The 23,866-nt window shown below is 48.8% G+C and overlaps 2 protein-coding genes across 3 annotated transcripts in view; one reads left to right on the top strand and one right to left on the bottom strand.

Moving 5' to 3' along the window:
* LOC117893061 (calcium uniporter protein, mitochondrial) overlaps window positions 1-23,866 on the top strand; it is a 43,892-nt gene that overhangs the window by 12,943 nt on the left and 7,083 nt on the right. The gene's annotated exons all lie outside the window — the stretch shown is intronic.
* Window positions 1,039-22,891, bottom strand: LOC117893156 (protein javelin). Its single transcript, XM_034799618.1, has 8 exons — window positions 22,826-22,891; window positions 22,348-22,559; window positions 9,511-10,073; window positions 9,134-9,431; window positions 4,731-6,730; window positions 2,770-4,595; window positions 2,325-2,595; window positions 1,039-2,263 (listed from the first exon to the last, which is right to left on the bottom strand). The coding sequence occupies exons 1-8, from the start codon at window positions 22,889-22,891 to the stop codon at window positions 1,338-1,340; spliced, it is 6,162 nt and encodes a 2,053-aa protein (XP_034655509.1). The 3' UTR covers window positions 1,039-1,337.

Genomic DNA, 23,866 nt, shown 5'->3' with positions numbered 1-23,866 from the left:
AGATGTCAAAACCCATGAGGCAGAGTCCAAGAAAAGCGATGAGAATGAGTTGGGAGTCAGTAAAGCCAAGGCAGAAGATAAAGATTCTATAAAGAAAGCTGTCATTGCAGAGGATTCAAAACAAATGGACAGGGAAATTCAAGAAAATCCATTACAAGTAATAGAAAGAAGCATAAACGAAGGCAGATCGAAGGAAATAGTGAAGAAGGAATCTGAATCGAAGCAAGAAACTTCTCCCTTATGCACTGATGGGATAAAACCGCTTAATGATAGCGGAAAAGACTCTCCAAGGAAGGAATTAAGTGAGTTTTTGTTGTTTTAGTTGAGTGTTTGCATGTCCATGGGGCATCATTCCCTATATTCTAAATTCCTCTACAAAAAGCCAAATTCGAATCAGAAAAACCAAAGCAGATGGAAAAGAAAGAAGATAATAGAAAATGTATTACGCTGACAAGGAAAATTAATAATGAAAGTGGGAACGGAAAAGAAATTGGAAGTGGAAATAGTTTTCCAGGTAAGCGATAGAACTGATGGAAATTCAGATTATGTAAAAGATAGAAAATTGTGTAAAGGGAGAGCACACAGAAAAGAGTCTTACTTGTGCGACACTGGCAGATTATTCTATTATACTTATGCATGGCTGAGACTCCTGATTTTAAGATAATTTTACATACAATACCTAGGGGAGAACATGACAATTTATGGGGAGAAAATTAGAGAAACCAAAATTCAGTTTTGGGCTGTGATTTTGGATATGTTTCTCTAGCTCAATGTGCTTGCTTATGCAAGAAACTTTCATAACCATTTCTCAGCCATTTAATGCTCAGTTTGAATCGTTTAAAGAGCGCATAAATCCTTGATTAATTATAGATTACTTCTATAGCAATTAGTGGCATTTGTGGGTGCCCCACTGCACTGCACTTTACTCTTCTCTCTCTCTCCTCTCTCGACTCTATCTGTCCATTTAGCCATCAACTAAATGGCAATGAGGATTGTGGCTTGGGGACTGTCAGGACTTTTATAGCGATTGGCAAATAATTGCTTGACAGATCATTAAATAAATTGCATATTTATTTAGCATAAAATGTTTCTAATTTACATTTGAATAAATCGCAGCAGCGACATTGCAGCATTAATGTTAAATAATTTATTATACTTTTTGGATAGCTTTGGGCTTTACCGTTTAAACTTTAATACTAAATTAAGGCCTAGAGTCAGGCATAAATTAAGGCCTACAATTACAACGTGAAATATGATTATATTTTGGTATTATTTATGGAAACTTCGATTGCCCACGAAGCAATTTCGATCTATTGAGCATTTTGCTTGGATGCGTTTTACATTTTATCATCGAGGCTGTCGTACAGCTCGGCGTCCGTAGGGGGTTTGTCCTGCTCCTGCGGCTGCTCCACCTCCTTGCTTGGATCGTAGACCTCAAACTCCTCAAACTCGATTTCATCGTACTTGCGTCGCTCGTAGATGCTTCTGTCATTTGCCACATAATGCCGCACCACTGTCTTGTCCACAATCGAGGCGGCACTGCTGCTGGCGTTGCTCAGGCGTCGCTCGGGGGCAGCAGCAGGACCTGCCACCTGCTGTATCTGCTGATGTATTTCCACTGGCACAATCATTTGTGGTCTCCCATTGATTGCTGCTGCTGCTGCTGCTGTTGTTGTTTGTTGTTTGCTGCCAACTTTTGACACTGCCACCTCCTCGGTTTGTGGCACTTTCTGGCCTTGCGGCAGCCTCTGATTGCCTTCGTGGGTGGCGCCGGCTCTGCCCTGGGGCGTTGGCTGCTTAACCAATGTGTAGGCCAAATCCACATTTTTATTGCGGCAAACTTTGCTTACATGCGAGGCATTCCCATTGCCGCTGCCACGTGCCACATCGAGGCGTATGTTCATGGCCTGCGACTCGTATGTGGGATGTGACATTTCATTCTCTGCCGCTGCCGCTGTCGCTGCCTCTGCCTCTGCCGCATGGCTGGCTCCTCCATTAAAGTTTTCACTCTTCTGCGCCTGGACATTAATGTGATTATTGACTGTCACTGGGAGGCGTCTCGGCGGGACAGCTGCCTCCGTCAACTGACTCTGACTCTGACTGTGGCTCTGACTGTTGATGGTCACAGGGTCGGTGGCTGTTGCCTCGAAATGGTGCACCATTTTGCGCACCACTTCGCTATCGGCGGCGACCTCCATGTCGGCGCCAGCTAACTCCAGGCGACTGCTGCAGCTATTCGATTTAACCAACTTGAATTTGATGCCTGAAAGGGAGCGGGGATTAAGTATCTTTCTGCTCTCCTAAAGTGCCAGCTTAAGCCTCACCCTGATAGGAGTCCTGTGACTGCTGCTCCTGCTCCTGCTCCTCCAGGCTCTGCTTCGTCTGCAATCGATGCTCGCATCTGTCGCTGGGCAGACACACGTTGCATGCCTCAATCTGCCGTATGCGAGAGCGTGTGCCATTCATTTGCTGTGTGGCAGCGGCTGCGGCTGCGGCAGCTTGTGGCAAGGGCATCTTCGATGTGGCATTATCCAGGACTCGGCCGCCGTAGTAAGTGACTGTTGAGCCGCATTCCCTTATCTTGGCCAGAATATCCTGCAAAAGGGACAGAAATTGTAGTGCGGGGAACCCAACTCACATTCAGGACACATTCAAGGACATCAAAAGGCTGGAAAGGCTAACGGTCCATAAAGCCACAACACACGCAAAAGCCTCGTCCTTTTTGGGGCCACACCCAAAGGCTCTGTGGCTGGGGCTGTGGCTACTTACATTGCTGACATAATAGTTCTCGCACATGTCCTGCTCCTCGGACTGCTGCTCGTCCTCCTCCTCGTCGTAGTGGTCCTCCTCCTCCTGCTGCTCATCCTCGGGACAATCCTCTGCGTGGCCCAAGCTTTGTTCATAAATTTGACGATAGAGCGAGTCACTGGCGGCTCCTGCCCCACCCATGCACCAGGTGCGTCGCGAGGCAAACTTTGCGCGTGCCTTGGCATTCGCTGCATTGCTGTTGTGCCGCCGGACGACGTCCTGCACGTGGACATCCTTGCAGGCCATCACGGGGGACGACTCCTGCGGATGGCAGTCGCCGCAGGGGGAGCTCAGATCCCCGCTGGAGATGCCGCTCGAGAGACTGCCAGTGTCCCAGTGGGCGCCCAGCTTGGAGTGCTTGTGCTGCTGCTGCTGCTGCTCCTGCTCCTCCTCCGCCAGCAGATCCATGCCCTTGGGCTGCTCCACGCCCGACGAGGAGGAGTCGCCGCCGCCATAGCTCGTGTCTATGGTGAGATATCGATAGGACGATCCCTGGGCTCTCCTCGCAGCCTTGGGACTCAATTGACAGGCGGATCCCCCGAACTTCTGCTGCGATCGCACGAGCAGTCCCTGCCCCGGAGACGGCATCACATTCTGCTCGAAGAAGCGGCGCACATTCCGCACGGTGTCCGGATCGGGCAGCTCGTCTTCGTACAGCTCTCGATTGACCCTCACGGGCTGATAGAAGAAGTGGCGCCGGGCTGCAGCTCCCCCACCACCGCCTCCTCCTCCCCCTCCGCCCATCTGCCGCTGGCGGAGAGTGTTCCTTCGTGGCTGCGAGCCCGAGGCATGGATTACACGCGGGGGCTTTGGTGGCCCCGCAGCGGCAGCGGCAGCCACGCCCGTTTTGTTGCCACCCACTTGTAGGGGCCGCTCGATCTTCGTCCTCACGGGCTCCACAATGACGACATTGTTGTTGCTGAGCAGCTCCTGGAAGGAGTAGTCCTGCAGATACTGGATGAGGCCATCGAACTGCGCCTCCTTCTTGTTGCGCGTCGAATGGTGCAGGATGTTGCTGCGAATCAGCTGCTGCGACTTGAGCACCTTGTAGCGAATGTGATCGAACTGTGCCCCATCCTGATCCTCGTCCTCATCCGCATCGGGATCGGGGGCAGCACTCACGATGGTGGCCTTCTGGCAGCCGTCGCCCAGTTCCACAATCTCAATCGAGGGCGGAGGCATCAAGCTGCAGAAATCATTGCTGTGCGGTTGCTGCGGCTGCTGCAACTGCTGCTGTTGCAAGGCTGTGGTCTTGCCACCCAACTGGAAGTGGACTCCATTGTGGACACCCTGCTCCTGCGGTGGCTCCTCCACTCCTTTGTCCGTTTCTGGTTCATTCCCCGCCAACTTTTGCCAATAGCAGCGCACGGCATCCACTTTCTGGAGATATTCCGTGGCCACTGCCCCTCCTCCTCCTGCCCCACCGCTGCTGACGGTGGAGGCTATGCTTCGGGCACTGCTGCGGCGCCTCAGGCTGCCCTCGGTGGCGCCTCCATCCACAACGTGCAGGATCTGTGGCCGCGACATTTTGCCCCGGCAAAAGGTCGACTCGCTGTGGCCTGCGGCCAGAACTTTGATGGGCCTCGCCTTGTAAATGGGCGCCCCGCCGCTGTGCAGGACGCGGCGCTCGGGGGGCTTGCTGCCCGAAGATGAACTCTGGGAGCGGCGCACGTTGCGGGGTCGCTGTGATGAATGCTCCTCGTGAATGGCTTCCTTTTGGATGATATTGTTCTGGGCGTCCGTGACAATGATATGGAACAGGGTCTCCTCTTCCTGTTCCGCTTCCTTCTGCTGCTGCTGCTGCTGCTGCTGCTGCTGCTGCTGCTGCTGCTGCTGCTGCTGCTGCTGCTGCTGCTGCTGCTGCTGCTGCTGCTGCTGCTGCTGCTGCTGCTGCTGCTGCTGCTGCTGCTGCTGCTGCTGCTGCTGCTGCTGCTGCTGCTCCTGTCTTCCGGTGGAAGAAGCGCTCTGGTCGTGGTCCTTGCGCTCACGAATTTCCTGTGCACGACGCTCGATTAGTTGGCTAAAGTTTGCCACCTCGATGACAGGCGCCTCCTTGGGTTTCTCCACGTGCACTATGGACACTAGCTCGGGTTCCTCTTGCTCCTCCTGCTGCTGCGGCTGCCTTTCCTCTTCCGTTAATGGTGGCGGAGGTGGTGGCAATGGTGGCTCCTCTTCCTCGAGCTCCTCCTGCCTTTGCGGCTCTTCTGGTGCAACGATTTCCTTTGTTATCTTTGCTAGCTTTTCCTGTCTTTGCGTTTCCTGCTGCTGCTTTTCCTTTTCCCCTGCTGGCACTCCTCCTGCTGCTGCTGCTGCGGCTGCTTCTCGCTCCCTTTCGCGCTCCCTCTCCTGATGCTCCTTCTGCCGGGCCTTCTGGTGGGCCCTGCCAAAGCGTCGAATGGAATCGTAGGTCTCCGCACGGGTCACCACCTGTCCACCCCTCTTGGAGTCCCTGCGCTGCTGCTGGCGCTGCAGATTGTAGGAGGATCGCAGCTCCTTGTCGATGCTCTCGCACACCTTGAGGCTCACTCCGATGTTGACATCCGGCAGGCTGTGGTATTGGTTCTCCTGTAGATTGGATACCACCACCAAGGAGTCGGTGGCAGGCTGCTGCTGCTGCTGCTGCTGCTGCTGCTTCACTTGTGCCTCCTCCTGCTTGAGTTTCCGCTTCTCTACGACTGCTAGGATCTTGGGTTTATTCTGTGGCGTGTGCTCCACCTTCAGGACCTGCGTGAAGATCTGTGCCTCAACCTTCGCGGTGGTCAGAAGGGGCTGCTGCTCCTCTGTTGCTCCCTTCTTGTGCTGCTTGGCCTGCGGCTCGTACACCGTGTCCTCAATGGAGATGTGCAGCAGACTCCGCGTCTCCAGCTCCCCGCTCTCCCCGCAGCTGGTGAAGGTGCGCTGCTCGAAGGACTCGCAGGACTCGCCAATCAGCGTGCAGTCGGAGCTATCCTCCGACGAGAGATACACCGAATCGTAGGCAATCAGCTGATCCCCGTGGAGGCCCCGCTTCAGGGTGCCGTCGCTGTCGCTGGCCGGGATCTGCCCAGAGGTGGGGGTGAGGGATGAGCGGCTCTCCTCTGCGGCGGTGTCGTCTCCTGCCTGATACTCCTCCTGGTCGCTGCTCTCCTCGAAGCGCGTTGTCCTCGCTGTGGTGGTGAGGCTGATGATCTCGTAGCTCTCCTCCACACCTCCGTTGGATCCTGTTCCTGTTCCTGCGCTCACTCCTCCCTGCTGCTGGTAGATCTCCTCGATGTGCGTGAGATCGTACTCCTGCTCGGAGAGCGAGGGGCTGTCCGTCTGATCGTCGGAGTTGCTGGTCGTTGTCTCTGGGAAGATGCTGCTCTGGCTGTGTTCCGGACAGGACTCTGCCCCAGCGTCCTGCTGCAAGTGTCGCTGCAGGTGGCACTGATGATGGTGATGGTTCCGCTGGTGCTGCTGCTGCCTGCGCGACTGATAGATGCGTGGCCGCTCCTTCAGCAGATTTACTGCCGCCTGCTCTAGCGCCTCGAATTCCAAGGATGAAGGTCCCTGCTGCTGCTGCTGCTGCTGCTGCTCCAAGTGATTCTGATGCAATGAATTCTTAAAGTAATCCGAATTGAGGCTCTCCAAGTCGCTCTTGTCGTTGTGCCACGGATGCAGCTGCTCGCTGAGACCCAGAGCCAAGGCGTCCAACCGTTTCAGATTATCGTAGTACAAATCAAAGTCACGCGATTCCCCTCTGGCTAGGTGTCCCCTCTTGGGATGTTGCTGTTGCTTTTGTTGTTGCTGTTGTTGCTTTTGTTGCTGCTGATGCGAATCACAAGTGCCGCTGTTGTTGCTGCTTCTGTGACTTTGAGTGTCATCCGCTGGTGGCGTCTCCAGTGGCTGCTCAATCGTGGAGGAGGTCGTCTGCTGCTGCTGCTGCTGCTGCTTGGCGTTCAATCTGTGTGGGAGGATGGGCGGGTTTAATGATGCCATTGTCAAGAGTAAATCGTAAATTAAAGACCCCCCCAATCTGCCGCATTTGATAGCCTTGTTAGCTCCACAAAACACACACACAAATGGTATGCCCCCGCCCATAACACGCACTCCAACAGGCAGCCAGTCAGTCATGTGATGATTGTTCTTTCAATCAATCAGTCAGTCAATGTATGGGGACAAATCAAACAGTAACCAAATGAATGAGGGGGAACTGGCACGTCAGAAGTGACTTCTTGTTTGCCATTCAACTGCATTCGCATTCCCTACAGAAAATGGAAAAAGGAAGCCACAGCTGATGGATTGATTGATGGAGTTTGACGTGCAAAACATTGGATTACATGTGTGTTAGATGTTTGCTTTGGAATTGGCATACAAACAGAAGCTGCGGACATCAAAAGTGGGCAAGAGCCTTGCCAGAGAACTTGGCAAAGACGAGCAAAGGGAAGAGGGAAAGAGAAGCCTTGAAAGTGTGTCACATATTTGAATAAGCATGGGAATTCCACATAAATCACCAGAAGAGCTTTGATAGTTTTGCCAACTGTTTGTTTAAGGGATTGAAAGTCTCACCAAAGTTGGAAAATCACAACGATAGAGTGTTGGGCGTGAGGAAGCTCTTTGTACCCCTCAGACAACAACTAGAGCGCTGAAAAAATGAGCTTCCATTAGCCAATATCCATGTCATCCTTCCCTCATTCAAGCAACTAAGGCAACGGACATGCCCATGCCCCAAGCTGTAGCCAGCTCGGTTGCAGCTGCACGTTGCCCGTTGCACTTGGCTGTGTATCCGCTGATAGTGGATGCGGCAAAAAGTTTACCCAGCCACTTGATGCGACGATTTGCGGCAAATTAAATAAGAAGCGAGAGGAGAGCAGGAGGTGGCGAGGCGAGGCAGACACTCATCCCTGAGGCAGTGGAAGGAGCAGCAGTGGCAGCAGCAGGAAAGAAGCTTCATCTATTCCCTGCCCCAGCTGTCGTTGCCAGGATAACATGTGTGTCTGCCACACTCCGTGTCCGTGTCTGTGTGTGTGTGTGTCTGTGTCTGCGTTTGTGTGCGCTAATGGCATGACGAGTGGCACAAGGGCTAAAAGCTTTTCCATCTCGCTGCCATGCAACGCCTGAAGGCAGTTGGACGCAGGGGCGGGGCAGGCAGCTGCCCAAACAATTGACAAACAAAAAAAGTTTGCAATTTTAATTAAACAAGCAACCAATGAGGAGAGACAGGGAGAGCGAGAGAGTCTGAGCTGAGGACTCTTCCCTGTTATAGTTTTTCCAGCAATAATTTTTGCACAATTTCCACACACAAATCGCGCAGTCTGTTATGCAACACGCGACTGACACTGGAACTGGCACTAGCACTGCCCACTGCCCACTGCCACTGCGTGGACTTTAAACATTCAATCGCACGATGGACTTTGCAGTTGTCACAAATCATGGCTTAGGCCAGAGAACGTTTAGCCACAAACCGCAGAGAGCAGCAACAGCAGCAGCAGCCAGCAGCCGACGGGAGTGCAACAATAATGACCCCGCGAATGAAATGCTGACCCTGACCAGATGACAAAACCAATAAAACCAACAGAATTGCAAACAAACCAACCGCAACAATTACCCCGGCGGCTTTCGTCTGTCGTCTGGCGTCTGGCGGCACACACGAATTTTTGAATTGCGAATTGAAGCCGTGAATTTGTGCCGTACGCGGAGGGGAAGCTACGGGAGAGTTACTCGTACCTGTTGCACTTGCGGTGAGCGTAGCTCGACGACTGACAGCAGAGATCTACTGGCTAAATCCAGCGGCCTGTGGGGTGTATGCGTGACGAGCACTAGACAGCACGAGTAGGGGTTTCAATGGCAAGCTTAAACTGATGTCTGTGTTTGATAAAACTAGTTAAGGCAATCGCAATTTAGTGCCCTGCCTGAGAAAACCAGATTTAACTCAATTCTGATACAATTAAGACATTTAAGCGGGTGTGGGAGCGGGGGCGTAAGTGTGACAAAAGCACTAGACAACAAAAAGTTCACACAGTCGAATCTACCCTTGCTGCTACTCGGTACTGCAATTCCTTCAAAGACTTTCGGGTGTGTCCCGTTCTTTGCATTCTCTTTCCCTCTTCTTCCGTTTATTGTGTTTGTGTTGTTGTGGAGTGGGTAAAGCAGCCCAGAAACCAACGTAAATTACAAACACAATTTGGCACAGTCTCCTTGGTCTCATTTTCTATCTCCTCTTTCCACCTATTCCCCCTTCGAACCTTGTACACAGGCGTACACGGGAACATTTCGTATCTTTTGTGGGTGTCTGTCTTCTTGGTGCCGCCTCAAATGCTTTGTAGTCCAGTGTCGTTTTGTGCTGTTGATGTGATGACTCACTTACCTCGGCGATTCACGGAAAAATCCGCGATTAACGAGCCTCGCACGCGGTATTAGCTGCGATCTCCGCCTGCTGCTGTTTGCCGAACCAATTTGCAGATCACTAAATGTCTCCTCACGTATCACCGCCAAGCTGCGCGATCGCCTCAAACTGCACGATTCGCTGCCCAAAAGATCGAGGAGTGTAGCAGTGGCTGTCGCTGTGGCATTAGCTGCTGCGCCACCATTTACTGGGGTGGTTGGTTCTCCTCCTTCTGCTGCTGCTGCTGCTTCTGCCTCGAAGTTGTCGTTGATGGGAAGCACTGCAAAATAATAAAATTGATTGAATTACAAACGTTATGCTCGAATGGAGCGATGCCCCTCAAGGCTGCCGCCACTCACCCGCGTAGCTATCGCCGTGGTCTAGCGGAGCTTCCGCATCGAATCGCCAGTAGAACTCGGCTATGTCCAAGGCGTTCTCCTCCCGCTCGAGCTGTGTGTAGTCCAAAGAGCGGGCGTTCCTCAGCTGTCCACTGCCTGGTCCGCCTCCGCCTGCTCCTCCTGCTGCGCCTCCTCCTCCGCCACCAAGTCCCACACGGCACTGCGTCCAATGGGGCTGGGCGTGTGGATGATGCGAGTGATGGGCGTGTTGCAGGTGATGCGGATGCGAGTGCGAGTGGTGAACGTGCGAGTGGTGCTGCGTGTGGCGACCTATGCCATTGCCAGCTGCTTCATGGCAGCTGGTGGCCAAATCGAGATGCGACACGGATTTGTGCGTGTGCCGCCAGCCTGCGGCAGCAGCCCGCAGTCCCTGGGGACACCTCGGATCGTGGACTCCGGCGCCGTTGGTGGTGCTGCTGCTGCTGTTGTGGTAGTGGCTGTGGCTGTGCTGGTGCCCTCCGTTGGTGTCCTCTATGCGCACCCGGTCCACGTAGTTGTGCTGGTAGCTGTAGCTCTCCTTGCCCCTGCCACACGAAGGAGAGAGATAAATGAACACCAAAGTTTAATTGATTTATGGAAATTATCAGCAATTTTCATGGGACATTGCCGCCTGTCCCCGGCAATTGAATTAAGTCCGGAATGGTAGGAGTGATTCAATGGCCAATTAACGAGTTTCCCACCCCGACATCAAAAGCCAAATGCAATCATTCCATGCCACGCACACGCACATACACAGTGCCCCACAAAAGTCCAACACTTTTACGACTCTCTGCTAGAACAGAAAGTTTATTCAATGAAGCGCTTCAAGCCAAAGGACTATTTGCTTATTGCCTGTCCGCGAACCACCCACCACCCACCAGCGCTCTTTGATTGATTGTGGGAAAAATTGCTTAGCCAACAGTCGGAGCCATAAGTCAACAGTCAGCAACCAGTCGGCATCCAATGCCTTTTTACCTGATTCTGAGAGCAGCGCGAAATGACGCGTGTGATCTGCGCCACCTGCCACACGCTGGGGCATACATTGTAGTTGTGGGTGGTGGCAATATGCCATTTGCAAATGGATTGCCAGATTAATGGCCAGAATTATGGCTCTGTCCGTGGCTTTACGGAACAATGCTGAAGAATTTCTACCGATTGGAGGTGCTTGAACTCAAAGATTTGGGGAAACTTGCAACCAATTCGTGAATTGTGTTTGCTGCAATTAGCATGTGAGTGTGAAAAACTATTACTTGGTTGATTTTCCAATTGAATATGACTGAAAGTGGGTCAGAAATGGTTCGCTAGGTTGATAATTACATTCATAAATGCAAAACTATCTCTATTTTCTCGACCATAACACTTTGGCCCTTCTTTAATCTCTGCATAATGTATGCCACAGCAAATATTCGTAAGAGAACTTTGCCAAAGCCAAATCTCCATGATTATTGGAACTTTTCCCATGGCCTTGGCTCCGATTGTTGCCAATGCTAATTGCCAGTGCCTCCTGGCATAGGCGCCACTTCAGAGCACACATTTTACCGGATGGCTGCATATGGCAGGGCATGGGGCAGGAGCCAGCCATTACAATTGCAAATGCTGCCAACTAATGCCTAACTATGCGGCGATCCATTGCCGGGCGGATGCCGGGGCGCCATTCTGGCGGTTGGCTGCAGTTGACGGCTGCCGAGACTAAAAGCTCCTGCTCCTGCTTCAGCTACTGTTTCCATTCCTGCCGCTACATCCTGCAGTGTGTGGAGCGGCGGCCTTGTCCTGAAACAAATGCTATGCTCGCACATTTCGGAGCGGCGCCTGTCTCCCCTCCAGTTTATGGGGCAGCCAGCACCCAAGGAACATAAAAAATAAAGAGCCAGAGAGTACTCGTAAGCTCTGGCCTCGTTTCTGGCTTCAGGCTTTCAGTTTTTAGGTACTCGTCGAGGAGTACACGAGTATTTCTATTGCTCTTTCCATTTCCATCTGCTTTTCGGCAGCCACGAGTGTGTGTGTGTAACTGGGGGCACTGCGGGGTTAATGTGTCTGCTGCTATTTCCCCCCTCCTCCCGCTCTGCATGTTTGTGCAACATTCTCGCACTCTCTGCTTTCTGTTTCAATTAAAAGTTAATTAGGCGGGATGTCAAAACATTGCCCAATAATTCGTTGCGTGTTTGGCTTTTCCAAGCGATCAAATCTGACACTTTTATTATTGTTATTTTCGATGGTTTTTCTGGTACAATTTCTCCTTTAAGAACCTTCGCATTTCATGGTTTCTGCCACATATGTTGGGGCATGCACTTGCTAATTACTTTTTATGAGTGCCACCGAAACATTCATTGTGGCGGCATTATTTGGTTTCTTTCTTTCTCTCAACTGCTGCAAAAAAATTTGCGAAATATTCCGTTTCGGTGTTCATGTCACGTGCTGGCCTTTTGTTTCATTTTAAAACTTAATTTTATTGTGACACGCGCCGCATTTATTTCACACACTTTCTGAGCTCGTCTCTGCCGCGAGGCAATGCCACAAAAAGCGACGCAGAAGCGATTTGCGAGCGATTTTCGTGTGATTAGCAGGCGACTTTAATCGCACAAAAAAAAACAGCTCAATACCATATTTTGCTTCGGACTTCAGGCGTTAAATAAATAATCAGAGAAACCAGAAAACAAAGCTAATTAAAATGCCACAAATTATTGAGCATAAAACCAACAAACAGCTTTTTAAATATTAAAGAGAAATATTCAAACGAGAGAAATTAAATAGAAACTGCAGCAACACTAAAATCAACATATTCGTGCTAAAATGAAAAATGGAAAATGCATAAAAAAAATGCGAAAAACACTCGCATGACGGCACCAAATGAATTAACACAGATATCTATTGGATGAACAGTACGTACGAAAAACCAACATACAACGCGATTTACATGAGCAGCAACCACAACACCCACGAATGAACAAACACTGAACAACGAAGGAGCAGCAAAAAAGAACAACAACCACAGCTGTAGCAGCAGACAGACAGAGAGACAGAGAGACAGACAGACAATCGAACAAATAACAAAATAAAACATTTGCAGAAAATCCAACAAACGAAGCGTAAATCTACACTCCTACAGAAATTACAGAAAAATAAAGCAGCTAATAAAATCCATGAATAAAATCATTTTCAATTGGCATTATTTTCACACAAGCAGCAGACAATGCCAGCCAGCAGCAGAGCCGCCGAGTAGATTTATTTGGAATTGTGAAAAAATACGATAGAATTAATATTAAATAAAAGAACGAACCCACCGCACAACGCAACTGGAATAATCAGAGCGTATTGTTAGAGACAGAGATCCAATGACTAGACATCTATAGATGCCTGACTGCATTACCAAACTTGTGAAATGCGAGATACCCTCGGGTGCTGCAGCTGCAGATACCCTCTCTAGTGCAGCTTCATTTCAATCAAATTGTTGCTGAATTATGCACACTAAAAATAGATTTAAAGGAGAGCAGAAAGGGATTCTGCAACAGAATTCATTCAACAAAATAGAGTGTAAAGGGAGGACCATGCGATGGCTCAATAAGCTCATGCAAGCCAAACATAATACCCTCTGCAGAGAGTATAAAAAACCTGTCGAAATCAAGAGGGGGGAGACCCAAAGCAATGCGAAGAACATAATGATGACAACAATAATGAGGATGAGCATGACGCTGGGACGATGACGATGACTGTGGCTATGGCTTTATATGGCGAAAGACCGGCGACATTTGAAATGACATTTTCGGCCAAATTGCTGGCTGCTGCCGCAACATCCATGGCTGCTGTTGGTGCTGTTGCGGCTGCTAATGTTGCTGCAGGCCAATGGAACCACTCATCCAAGAGGAAAAGGAAGGAATGGAGGGTGGGGAGAGGAGTTGAGCAGTGTGAGTGGAATAACGGAATAGACTGCGTTAGTGACGGGCGAAATAAATGCTAAATCAATTTGCTGCTGCTGCTGCTGCTGCTGCTCCGTGCCTCTGCTGCTGCCTCTGCTGCTGCTGCTACTGCGGTCGCCCGCAAATTTCATTTCAGCCTTTTGCAGCACGCGATCTGCTTGTCGCGGCTTTTCTCCCACTGCTGCAGGCAGGGACATCAATTATTTGAAAAGTTGGCTGCAGGAACCAGCCAGAGGAGCATCGTTCGTTGTCAATGAGCGGACAAATAAGTTTCGCAATTTGTCGCAGGATACTCAATCATCGGAAAGTGGAGGAAATGCCTGGCGCTCAAAGGAAATTTCGATTATTGTCACAGTTTTGAGGGTAACACGAAATGAAGTACGATTTATATTTGAGGAGATTTGATTGAGGTTGCAGAATGCAGGTTGGCCTTAATGCATTCAAATTAATTAGCCATAAAACCTCAATTACATGTTTCAGGAAACTCAAGCGACAATCAAACTCAAGGAAGTAGTTCTATCCTGCCATAATCTGTGGGATATTGCACTTCCAATTGCACTCCAATTAATTGATGGTTTTCTTCGATTACCTTAACGAGAATCCTGTCCTGAATGGCAAATGAAATCCTTGAATGTTTAATTCATGTAAATTAATGAGCCATTACATGAGCCTCATTGATTCCTTGAGCATTTTCTAAAGCCAATGCTAATGATGATGCTACTTTGGGTCTGCAGATTCGATAATATTTACAATGCACACACACACACTCGAGCACACACACACACAATGACCGATTGATGTTTCTGTTGTTTGTGTGGTTTTGTGTGGTTTTGCGGCCCACATCTTCACTGCGGCGTCTTGGCCAAGTGCAAATACGAGTAGTAGACCATACGTCTTGGCCTCCATTTGCCGGCGCCTTCCCTTCCCCTTCCCTTCCCTTCTCCCCCTTCTGTAACCCACTTGGATGAATGCTTTCTATTGATGGGCGTGGGGCACTGCGGCCGCCTTTTGCTGCACACTTTGTTGATTTTTGTGGTTAATGCAAAATGTGTTTATTGTCCATGAAATGGCCGAAACACACACACAAAAAATATGTGAAAAACGCGCGCGATATTTCTGCGCTCTCCCACACACACCACACTTCTCTCTCCCTCTCTGCCTTTTCTCTTTCGCACTTCTTATTGACTTTTCTCTCTCACACTTTTGTGTGTGGCTCTGGCTTTTCTCACACACTTTTTTCTCTTCTCTCACTTTTTGTTGCTACTATTTTCTCCTCGTGCCCGCTGTGGCTTTTATTTGCTCTGGTTGTTGCCGCTTTTACGTCTCGCCGTTGACTGAATATCCAAAAAGTTGAGCGCAAGCGCCGCTGACTCTGAGGCAAGTGCCGACTGCGCAGCGGCAGCGGCAGCGGCAGCAGCAGCAGCAACAGCGGCTCTGTCAACGCTGACGTCGCTGGCATTTGTTTATTATTTTGTTAACCTTTTTCAGTGGCAAGTGGCACAGCCAGCCAGCCGCCCCACTCCACCATTGTGCACCCTTTTTTGCTCTTTTTGTGTTTATTGTTCGCTTGCCACAAACAAAAGAGTGATTTTATGAGTAACTCTCGAGTTACAAAGTTTGTTTTTGTGTTGGAAATGTTTTTGGTACACACTTTAGGAGGGGTACTACATTTTTATAGAGATGTTGGGCATGCGGGGAGGGAGAATTTTGGGGTTCAAGTTCAAGTATTTCTAGTGGTAAATCGAATATAATTTCCGTAAAATTGCACACTAAAGGGTATCCAACTCTTCGACACCTCATTGCTAGCTCTCTTTCGTGTGCTTTTGGCCTCGCGCTGTTAATGAAAATTTCATGTTTAATCGTTATCGCAAAGTGAAAAGTAATTTGGAGCTCAATTAAACAAAAGCCAGTAGCGAAAAGTTGGCTCATTACGAGTATACGAGTATTGGGGATTGAGTGGTCGTCGTGCAACAGCTGGTGGCAGTACGAAAACTGCAATTGCCGCACCATCAAAAGTGAATTTGTAATCCACACGCGGCGCCGTCTCGGGGGAGGTGAAAGGTTGTGGGCAACCCTTTCGTCTGTGAGTTGATGCCTTGTGAATGACAAATGACTTTTGGGTCTGTGACTTGTGAGCAAAGCTCTTGAGGCACGCAAAAACAGGGTCCGCACTCCGCAGAGAGAGATTTTGTTTGCCAACCCAAAAACAAACAAAGCAAAGCAAAACAACAACAAAAACAGTACGAAACATACATTTTCTTCAACTTGAAGCCTCCACTCGAATTTGCAGTCTTGAAGCTGTAGGAAAAGTGTTCCCCGGCTCCCCCTCCATGGCACTCTGGGCACGCCATGTGGCAACGTGCTCGTGAATAATGCAAAACAAAAAGTTCCCAATGGGCAATGGGTCGACTTTTGGGCTTTGAACTCGAGTGAACTATGGAGCGATGCGGCGATAGAGGAGCCATGGGGTACACTCTCGTACACACTCGCTGAACTTTCGCAGTGGCTGCTGCTGCTGCTGCTGCTCTTGTCAGGTGTTTCATCATCGGAGAGCGCTACATGGTTGGATTCCGTGCTGGAGTGCGAGTACAGCAGCACCGGAAATGCGTTGACTCATGTTGTAATCAAAAGTCTCTCTCTCTCTCTCTCTCTCTCTCTCTATCTTTCTCTCTTTAGCCGGAAGTGAGCGGCAGAAGAGGGGCTTTCTGCTTTGCACCACTCAATGGCTTATTGTCGCCACACGGGGAGGCAGTGAAGCGCAGAAGAGCCGTCAAATTTGATGCAAATGCCGCCGCGTGGCCCTGCCAGAGGCACTGTTTTTGGCCTCCCTTCCCCCCTTCCCACCTAAAAATGACTCTTTAATGCTGTTGTGACGTGTGTGTGGGGCGACGACAGCCCAGCCAACATTGGGAAATGACCTGTCCAGAGCGGCTGGGACTCTGCTTTGCCCCTATGCTTTCATTTCCCCGTTTTGACTGGTTTTCCTGAATTGGTTGCCAAGCACGCTTGGAGCTCTGAGCTCTTGGCTATTGGCTCTGGTTATGGCTTTGGCTTTGGCTTTTGATTGGAGCTTAGGGGGTGGGTGGTGAATGGGTTTCCTGTTTTGTCGCCTTTTGTTTCTTTTTTTTGCGTCTCTTTAGGGGGAGGCTCTCGCCTCTCTCTCTCACTCTCTCTTTATATTTTTGGGTCTCCGAGCGGAGTGTTCAGCCAGCGTGAAACCAATGAAATAATTTTTGCTCTTTCAGCCTTTTCAGAGCGCACCGCACAAAAGAGTTGTATTTATTTGATTTTGTATGAAATACGAAATCCGAATTTGGCAGAACTCTTTTACTTATTTTTTATGCGTTTTTTGGTGCGAAATTAGTCAACTGTGGCACCAGATTCTGTTCCAAAGAGTTCTTGGGGGAGAATAAAATAAAGGTTTTTTTTTTGGTAAATTCCATTGGGAATTGTGGAACAAAGATTGGTATTTGGTATAACACCAAGATATAGCTATGGTTTCTCCTATTTTTCACTAATGAAAAAACTTTGATTTATATCAAAACTTTAAGTATTTCCTTTTTGAAGTTTTCCCTCATTAAATGCTCCCCAATTTATCCGCAACTTTAGGGGCAGCATCACGTCCTGCATAAATTGATACAAACTACTCTTTTAAGGCCCTGCCGCCCCCCAGATGATCATTGGGATTGAAGAGTGCTGCCATGTACTTGAGCTATGACCTGAAACTTGCTCTCGCTCTCCCAACTCTTGGCAGGGGCCCCCCCATGGCGCTATCAAATTAAATCCTCCAGCGGAATATTGTACCAGTCGTGCGGGGGGCAGAGGCTGAGGCAAGCTGTGGGGCAGACTCTAAGTAAAACTGGGGGGCAGAGTCCAAGGAAAACTGCGGGTCAGAGTTTGAGGGTAGTCCGGGGGCCTGCTGCGTGGCTGCTTGAAAGTGAAACACCAACCAACTACTGCTCCACAATGCCATGCTTTTTGGCCAATTTGGAGTAGCAAATACGAGTAGAATAGTGGCTCGAGTGGCAGTGAAAGACGAAGTCCGATGCAGTTGCAACGTGCGCCTCAGGCGATTGACTGACTGTGCCCCTCCGTATCCGCGCGGATGGTGCTGAATATTTATAGAGCTGCAGCCAGTGATTTGTTGCCCATTGATTTATCCTCTCTGCTAGCCCTATATTTATTCTCTGTCCTTGAAGTGTTTCTTTAATAAGAGAAGAGTGAACCCGAAAGAGTGGAGGAGCAAAGCAAAGCAAAGCAAATATGTATCTTCAGAGGGCATATTGAAAGTGCAACGAAATGGAAATGAGAGTCGCTTTAAATTAGAACAAATCCTGCACAAATTTCTCGCTCGTCGTGATCCGTTTTATATTTCTCTTGGGCTTGAATAATGCTTGAAAGTTGAGCGAATCATGGCCAAGTGACACAACAATCTCTTGAGCGAATCTCTTCAGGGAATACCCTTACCCACTTGCTGTCAAGTTGTGGGAGGGGATGGGCGTGGCGTGGGTGCCTCCTCTTGAGACATGAGGCACGTTCTGGACGAGCAGAGCTGTAATGGCTGTTGGCTGTGCTGCATTTTTCGCTTGGAGAACTTCTCCACTTCAAGGTTTACCATCTTTTCTGTTTGGATACTCTGTACGCGAAGAGTTCTGGTCCTCTTTGGCTCAGTTTCAAAGTATTCTCTAGACAACTCCCATTAGAGGGTATCCTGTAGTCGATTTGCCGCCTATAAGTGGAGCTCTTACAAATCTTGCTGTGTATTTTCTGCCGCTTTAAAGTTGCCAAAGTTGAGAAGTGCAATAAAGCGTCCCAAGCAAACGCATTTGCCAGCAACGAAAAGTAGACAGTCAGCGAGAGGCAGAGAAATAAACAGAAGGAGGGCTTAAGAATAGAGTGAGAAAGAGGCGGAGGGGACAACAAGAGATGCAGAATAAAGTTCTAAGCAGCAGCAGCAGCAGAGAATAAATAAAACATATGCCTGCCATCCACCCTGTCCCACATGGCCCCAAGTCAAAGTCACTTTTTCTCGCTCTCTCTCCACCTCGCCCATTCTCCCTCGCTCCCTCAGTGCATTGTTTTCCATTTTGTGCCTCCTCCTTTTTATTTTTTGTTCACATTTTGCCAGAGTGGCAGAAGAAATTGCAAACTTGTTTACGGTGTTTTGACACATAAACATAGACTGCATGCATAAATTTATATAAATATTGTGTTCGGGCATATCCGTAGATATTTTACGAATAAAATATTGCATCTAGTTAGACAATAGAGTCCACCCCCAGGATGAGGCTCCTGCCAAACAGGCATATAGAAATGTATGGAAATATATTTGGACAGCAGCTCGGGAAATGCCAACAATTCGATGGGTGGGATGGCTAATGGATCGCCTGCGAGTTGTGTCTCTCCCAAATAAATGCAAACATAAAAGTTGCAGTCGTGTGTTTACTCAAAACGTCAGTCAATCGATGGATAGACAGCAGGATAAATGGATGAATGTGCACCCACGGGATGTGTCTGTGTGTGGCACGGGTAGATACTCTTGCAAATTGCATTAGGCCAAGCGCTGGAGCTGTGCTCTGCTGTGTTGTCAGTCAATTTGTACATAGCATTAATCAATTGCAAGTGCACCAAGGAAAATCTGACTTGGAAGATAATCAGACAGGTGACGGAGGGGCTGGAGAAGCAACAAAATGTAGGGGAATATTGTGGAAAATGGGAGACTTGACAGCGAACAAGCAGAACAAGCATCCAGAATATTAACCGCATCGCCAGACATTGCCAATCTGTGTGTCAGGTTCCAAGTGAAAGCGAAGAGTGATCAAGGTGCTGAGGGGGGTGGGAAGTTCTATAGAGTGAAAGAGAACCAAAGAAAGGATGTGCAAGAGATGGGCAGACAAAGCGGGCTCCTTGCTCGTCACGCCTTTTGCCTGGGCGCCATGCACCGCTCTTCTCCTTTCCTTCCATAGGCTTGGGCTTGCTGGTAGTTTTGTGTTTTCCTCCTTTCAAGCGGCTGTCACTCGCTCGCTCGTTCGCTCGTTTTGCGGAAATTGTCTCAGGTTCTGCTTTATTTTCCCTCCCCTCGCGTCCTCAGTTTTACCCCGCTGCCGTTGCTGTCATTTGCACACACATTCGCCGGCAATTTGTAGCCCCTCACTCATTCGGCTCGTTTCGCTTCATTTGAGTCCCGATCCGGGTCTGAGTCCCGGGTCCGGGTCCGCGTCCTGGGGGCCTGGGGCCTGCCGCCTGTCTCTCGTTTCGTTCTTTAGCTCTCTCTCTTTTTACACTCATTGTGCAATTTAGTGTGAAATATTTATTATGCTCGTAGAGTCGTCATAAACCGCAGCGGAAGGATGGCAACGGATGGCACGGGAATGGGCGAGCGAAAAGCGAAGGAAAAATGCAATTATTTTGTACTTATTTTTGTGTGCCACAAAGTTGTGCCACATTCTAATTGGTAAATTGTTGGCGGGCTATAGACAGTCGGTCCTTTCGCCATCTCTTTCCCACTAACAGGATCTTTATTTTGTTTGAAGTCCGACAATTAAATTTGGAAATACAGAAATGTTGTTCGCCGTCGATTTTCCATGGGATTGTCGGGCTGCAGTCGCTGGTTTATTTTCTGCATGCCCCAAATGTGCTTGAAACTTTTTTAATGAACACTGAAGGTTCGTTAAAAGTTTACTGCCCAAAAGTATGCACTCGCTGGCACCGAATCGAATCGAATTTTGGCTTTAAATACGCTCTATCTGTCGCTCGTTGAAACATTTTGCTAACAATCTATTTCCACTTTTTACTTTATTTGCAGGTGAGTTACGATGCAAAAGAACTAAGGGGAAAACCGACACGAGTAGAGAGAAGTACAAGCAAACACAGATACCTATAAGTACAAGCCTTGCACGTAGTGCTGACACCTTCCCATAAACACTGCACCAGTACCAATATCAGTCATCCACACCCACCCACACTCCAACCCATGGCCCTGCCCTTGGATATCTTTCTTTTACACATATATTGTAGGTATATGTGTGATGGTATATAGACATTTCAATAAAAATTCACAGCTATAACGTTCGAACGTGACCAAATGCCATCGCCATCACCATTAACATCATCATCATCCACGAGAGCGGAGAATGGTGGATGGATGGATGGTAATCGTCGGAGCCTCCTCCATATATCTGTGTCTCGGTTGTGTATGTGCCCATCGGTATCTGCCTCTCCTCTGTGCATGTTGTGCATAAATCGATTTGTTTGTTTCATCGCCCAGTGGCCAAAAAATTGTCATCGAATCGCTGCTGTATCTCGTGGAACATCTTTATGTATCACTTCCGTGCCAAGCCCGCCTGGCAGCTGGGGGCAGAGCCATTTTGTCGACTTGCTAACGGTCTGTCAATACGCCCGTCCTCCCCCTACCCACACACACACACACACACACACACAATCTATATGCAAATGTTAGCGTGTTTTCCCATCCTGTCTGTCTGGAAAATGTAGAGCCAGAGAACAATTCAATTTTTGGGACATGCCACTGGGATAACTTGCGTGTGCCCAGGGAGCTGTGTTGTGGAGCCTATTTTGGCCAGGTTAGCTGCCACATTTGGCAACACACATTTCGGGGAGACCTCCGCAAAAACGAGGTGTGCCTGAAAGCCACGAATGGTGTTGCAGCAGCAGCAACAGCGGCAGCAGCAGCAAATGTCTGAAAACCAACTAATTATGGAGACATTCTGGGACAGCATTCTAGAAACTTAATTGAAAATGCTTGAAAGAGAATGCTCCGCTCAATATTAATTGGAAAATGTTTGTGGCACTCTGCAAGCACAGACAGAGTCAGCAGACCACGGTCCTCGTCGTCGTGCCACCCATCGATGGTGTGGCTGCACATTGGAATCGGAATTCGAGCTGCTGCCCCCGTTGGGCTGCAGGCCACGGACCACGCCCTGGCCATCTATGCCGCCATTTATCCATCTCATGTAGGCAACGGGACGATGGCCGTTTTTAATTGCCGCCTTTTCCGGTTCGTCCTCTGGCCGTTAGAGGCCTCCGTTTTCACTGGCTGGCGCTGGCTTTGCCATTTAATTAATTGCCAGATGCCAAATCCCTCCAGCTCTTCTCTCTCGTAGCCTTCAGTCCTCTCTCTCGCTCTCTTTAAGTCTCCTGTTCGCACTGTTCTTTAGAGCTTTGCCCTTTTTGCCCACTTTGCTGCCAATTAACTTTGCAAATCAAATCGATTCTGAGCCCTGACTTAAGTGTTCGCCGTCTTTCTTCACGTAATTATGTTTGCAGGCAATCCACAAGGAATTAAACTTCCTTTTGGGCCATCAAAAGTTTTCTCGTGGGTAAAAACCTTCCTTGTTTTCTTCTGGCAAACAGCAATACTTTCACACGCTTAAATTTGTTTGGAGAACAAAGAATCCTCTCCCTTCGAGTGTGAATAGAATTGAAAAACTTGCCGGCAACTTGTCACCACTTTAATTCCTTGAAAAGTTCGAGTAAAGTTTCAATTTTAAAGGATCTATTGTGGCATGGAAAATGCAATCTATTTGATGGGACAAAAATGCCTCACAGTTCATTGAGTAGCACAGGAAATTTACAAGAAAATGCCTTGGTTGTTGGTCAACTATTTGTCAAAGTCATAAAGTAAACCCAACCACATGGCACATGCCACAAATATCGATGTTCTGATTAGGGCGACAGCCTGCAAAGGGAGACAGGGGCAGCCTCATGTGCCTGCAACTTTTATGGCTTTCCCCTGAAACACAAACACACACACACACACACACACACACACACAGGATACTTTATTAGCCACAACTCTCTCTCTCTCTCTGTCGCCGCTCTCCCTCTCTTTCTCTCCAGAGACTTGACCCACAATTTCGGAGTTCCCCGAAGGTCTTCCACTTACCGCTTTTCCCGCTGGCGGGACGATGATGATGTTTGTGACGTTCGAAAATATCCGTTGCCCATCGTGCCGCCATAGCAGAGGCTGTGACTCTGTCCGGAGCCTATTTTGACGTGCAAAATGTGCCGGGACGGACTCCTTGCCAAATGAAAAGTGCTCAAATAGTTAGTCCTGTCCGGGGTCTGCTGCTCCTCCTTCTGGGGAGTTGTGTTGTGCTGCAAGGGAACGGATAAAGAAGTGTTTGGCTTGACATTTAATTTGCGAAAAGTTTGTGCAATTAATTTAACTTCTGGGCACCCTCAGAGGCACATGGCGAGGGCGTTACCTGTGTAATGAGTGAGAGGCAAGTGGCAAGGAGCCGAGCCGTCCTCCCTCTGAGCACGAGAGCCGCAGACAGACACGTCACTTGTAGTGTCGTCGCCCACTCGACAGGGCCTCGATGTCCTCGTTGTCGCCCATGTGAAGTACTTAAAGAGTTTACCCAGGCATGCGAGGCTTTGCTCTTGTTTTCCTCTTGTTTTCCCAAGGGGGCCAAAGGATTACACATGAAGTGCAGGGGCAGGGAAAATACAATTTCCGCTCTGTGCGTCCAGAGTCCAAGGTGAGACGAGTGGGCCAGAGGAGTGGGCTGGATCCCTCAAGGTTCAGTGGCTCAGTGTTGCAGTGGGCGGCCGTTTATGCCCCAACGGAAGCCGCACATCAAACGAAGGAGTTTATAAAGAGAGAATATTGTTTTTACAGACCACTAAATTATGGTCAAAATGGATTGGTATCCTCTGAGATTTTGACGGGCAGCAAATATCGTGTGTAGAATCCTTCTTTATTATCTACCCGCCGTATTCCATGACCTCGTTTAGGCCTGCATTTTCTGATCACTTCAAATTTTAATGGAATGCTAAAAAAGGATTTCTCTCTTTTTTTGCTGTTGGTATTGGCCATAAATATTTCCTGTATGTGTGTGTGTGCTCTGCGGTTGTGTCTGTGTCTGTGCCTCTGCTGCAGTGCACTCGACGAGGCAAATTGCATTAGCGATGGCTTTGGGTACTCCGCGTTTTATGTACCCTGCCATTTTGATGAGTGGTAAAAAGTTATGGCCAGAAATCTGTTGCAAAATGTAACTCTCCCGAATGATTATTATGCGGTTGAAATTTGGATTTGTGCATAAAAAGTTGCTTTATTCGGATATAAAAACGATAAAGGCATATTTTTATGAACTATTTTCACGTGTCACAGGCTTTTGAATGGGAAAAGTCTTTTATTTCGAATGTTTCTATCCGCTTTATCGACTCTGACTCGTACTCTCTGTCTAAGGGAAGCTTCTGTTCCAAGTTGCGCTGAAAATAGCTTGAAAACGAAGGTAGAATAGCATTTCCACAATACTCTGTGGAATTACAGCGCTATAAGAACCTCCTGAAAAGCAGAATACCCTTCACGGAGCAGGATGACAAACAGAAGAGCGAAAATTCGTTGCCTACTTGGGTACGGCAAGGCAGGCGCACTCGACGAGGCGGCATTTGAAGTT

Source organism: Drosophila subobscura, chromosome J, assembly GCF_008121235.1.
Source record: "Drosophila subobscura isolate 14011-0131.10 chromosome J, UCBerk_Dsub_1.0, whole genome shotgun sequence".
Taxonomy (NCBI): domain Eukaryota; kingdom Metazoa; phylum Arthropoda; class Insecta; order Diptera; family Drosophilidae; genus Drosophila; species Drosophila subobscura.
Note: the sequence above shows the minus strand (reverse complement) of the source record. Positions and strands in the feature narration are given on the sequence as shown.

Excerpts from the sequence above, each read along its gene's own strand:
- LOC117893156 (XM_034799618.1), bottom strand. The coding sequence starts at position 22,891 with ATGTGTAATCCTTTGGCCCCCTTGGGAAAACAAGAGGAAAACAAGAGC. Across the intron at positions 22,560-22,825 it reads GCAAAGCCTCGCATGCCTGG|CACAACACAACTCCCCAGAA; the intron begins GTAAACTCTTTA and ends GTTCCCTTGCAG. Across the intron at positions 10,074-22,347 it reads TCCCGCCAGCGGGAAAAGCG|GGGCAAGGAGAGCTACAGCT; the intron begins GTAAGTGGAAGA and ends TTCGTGTGGCAG.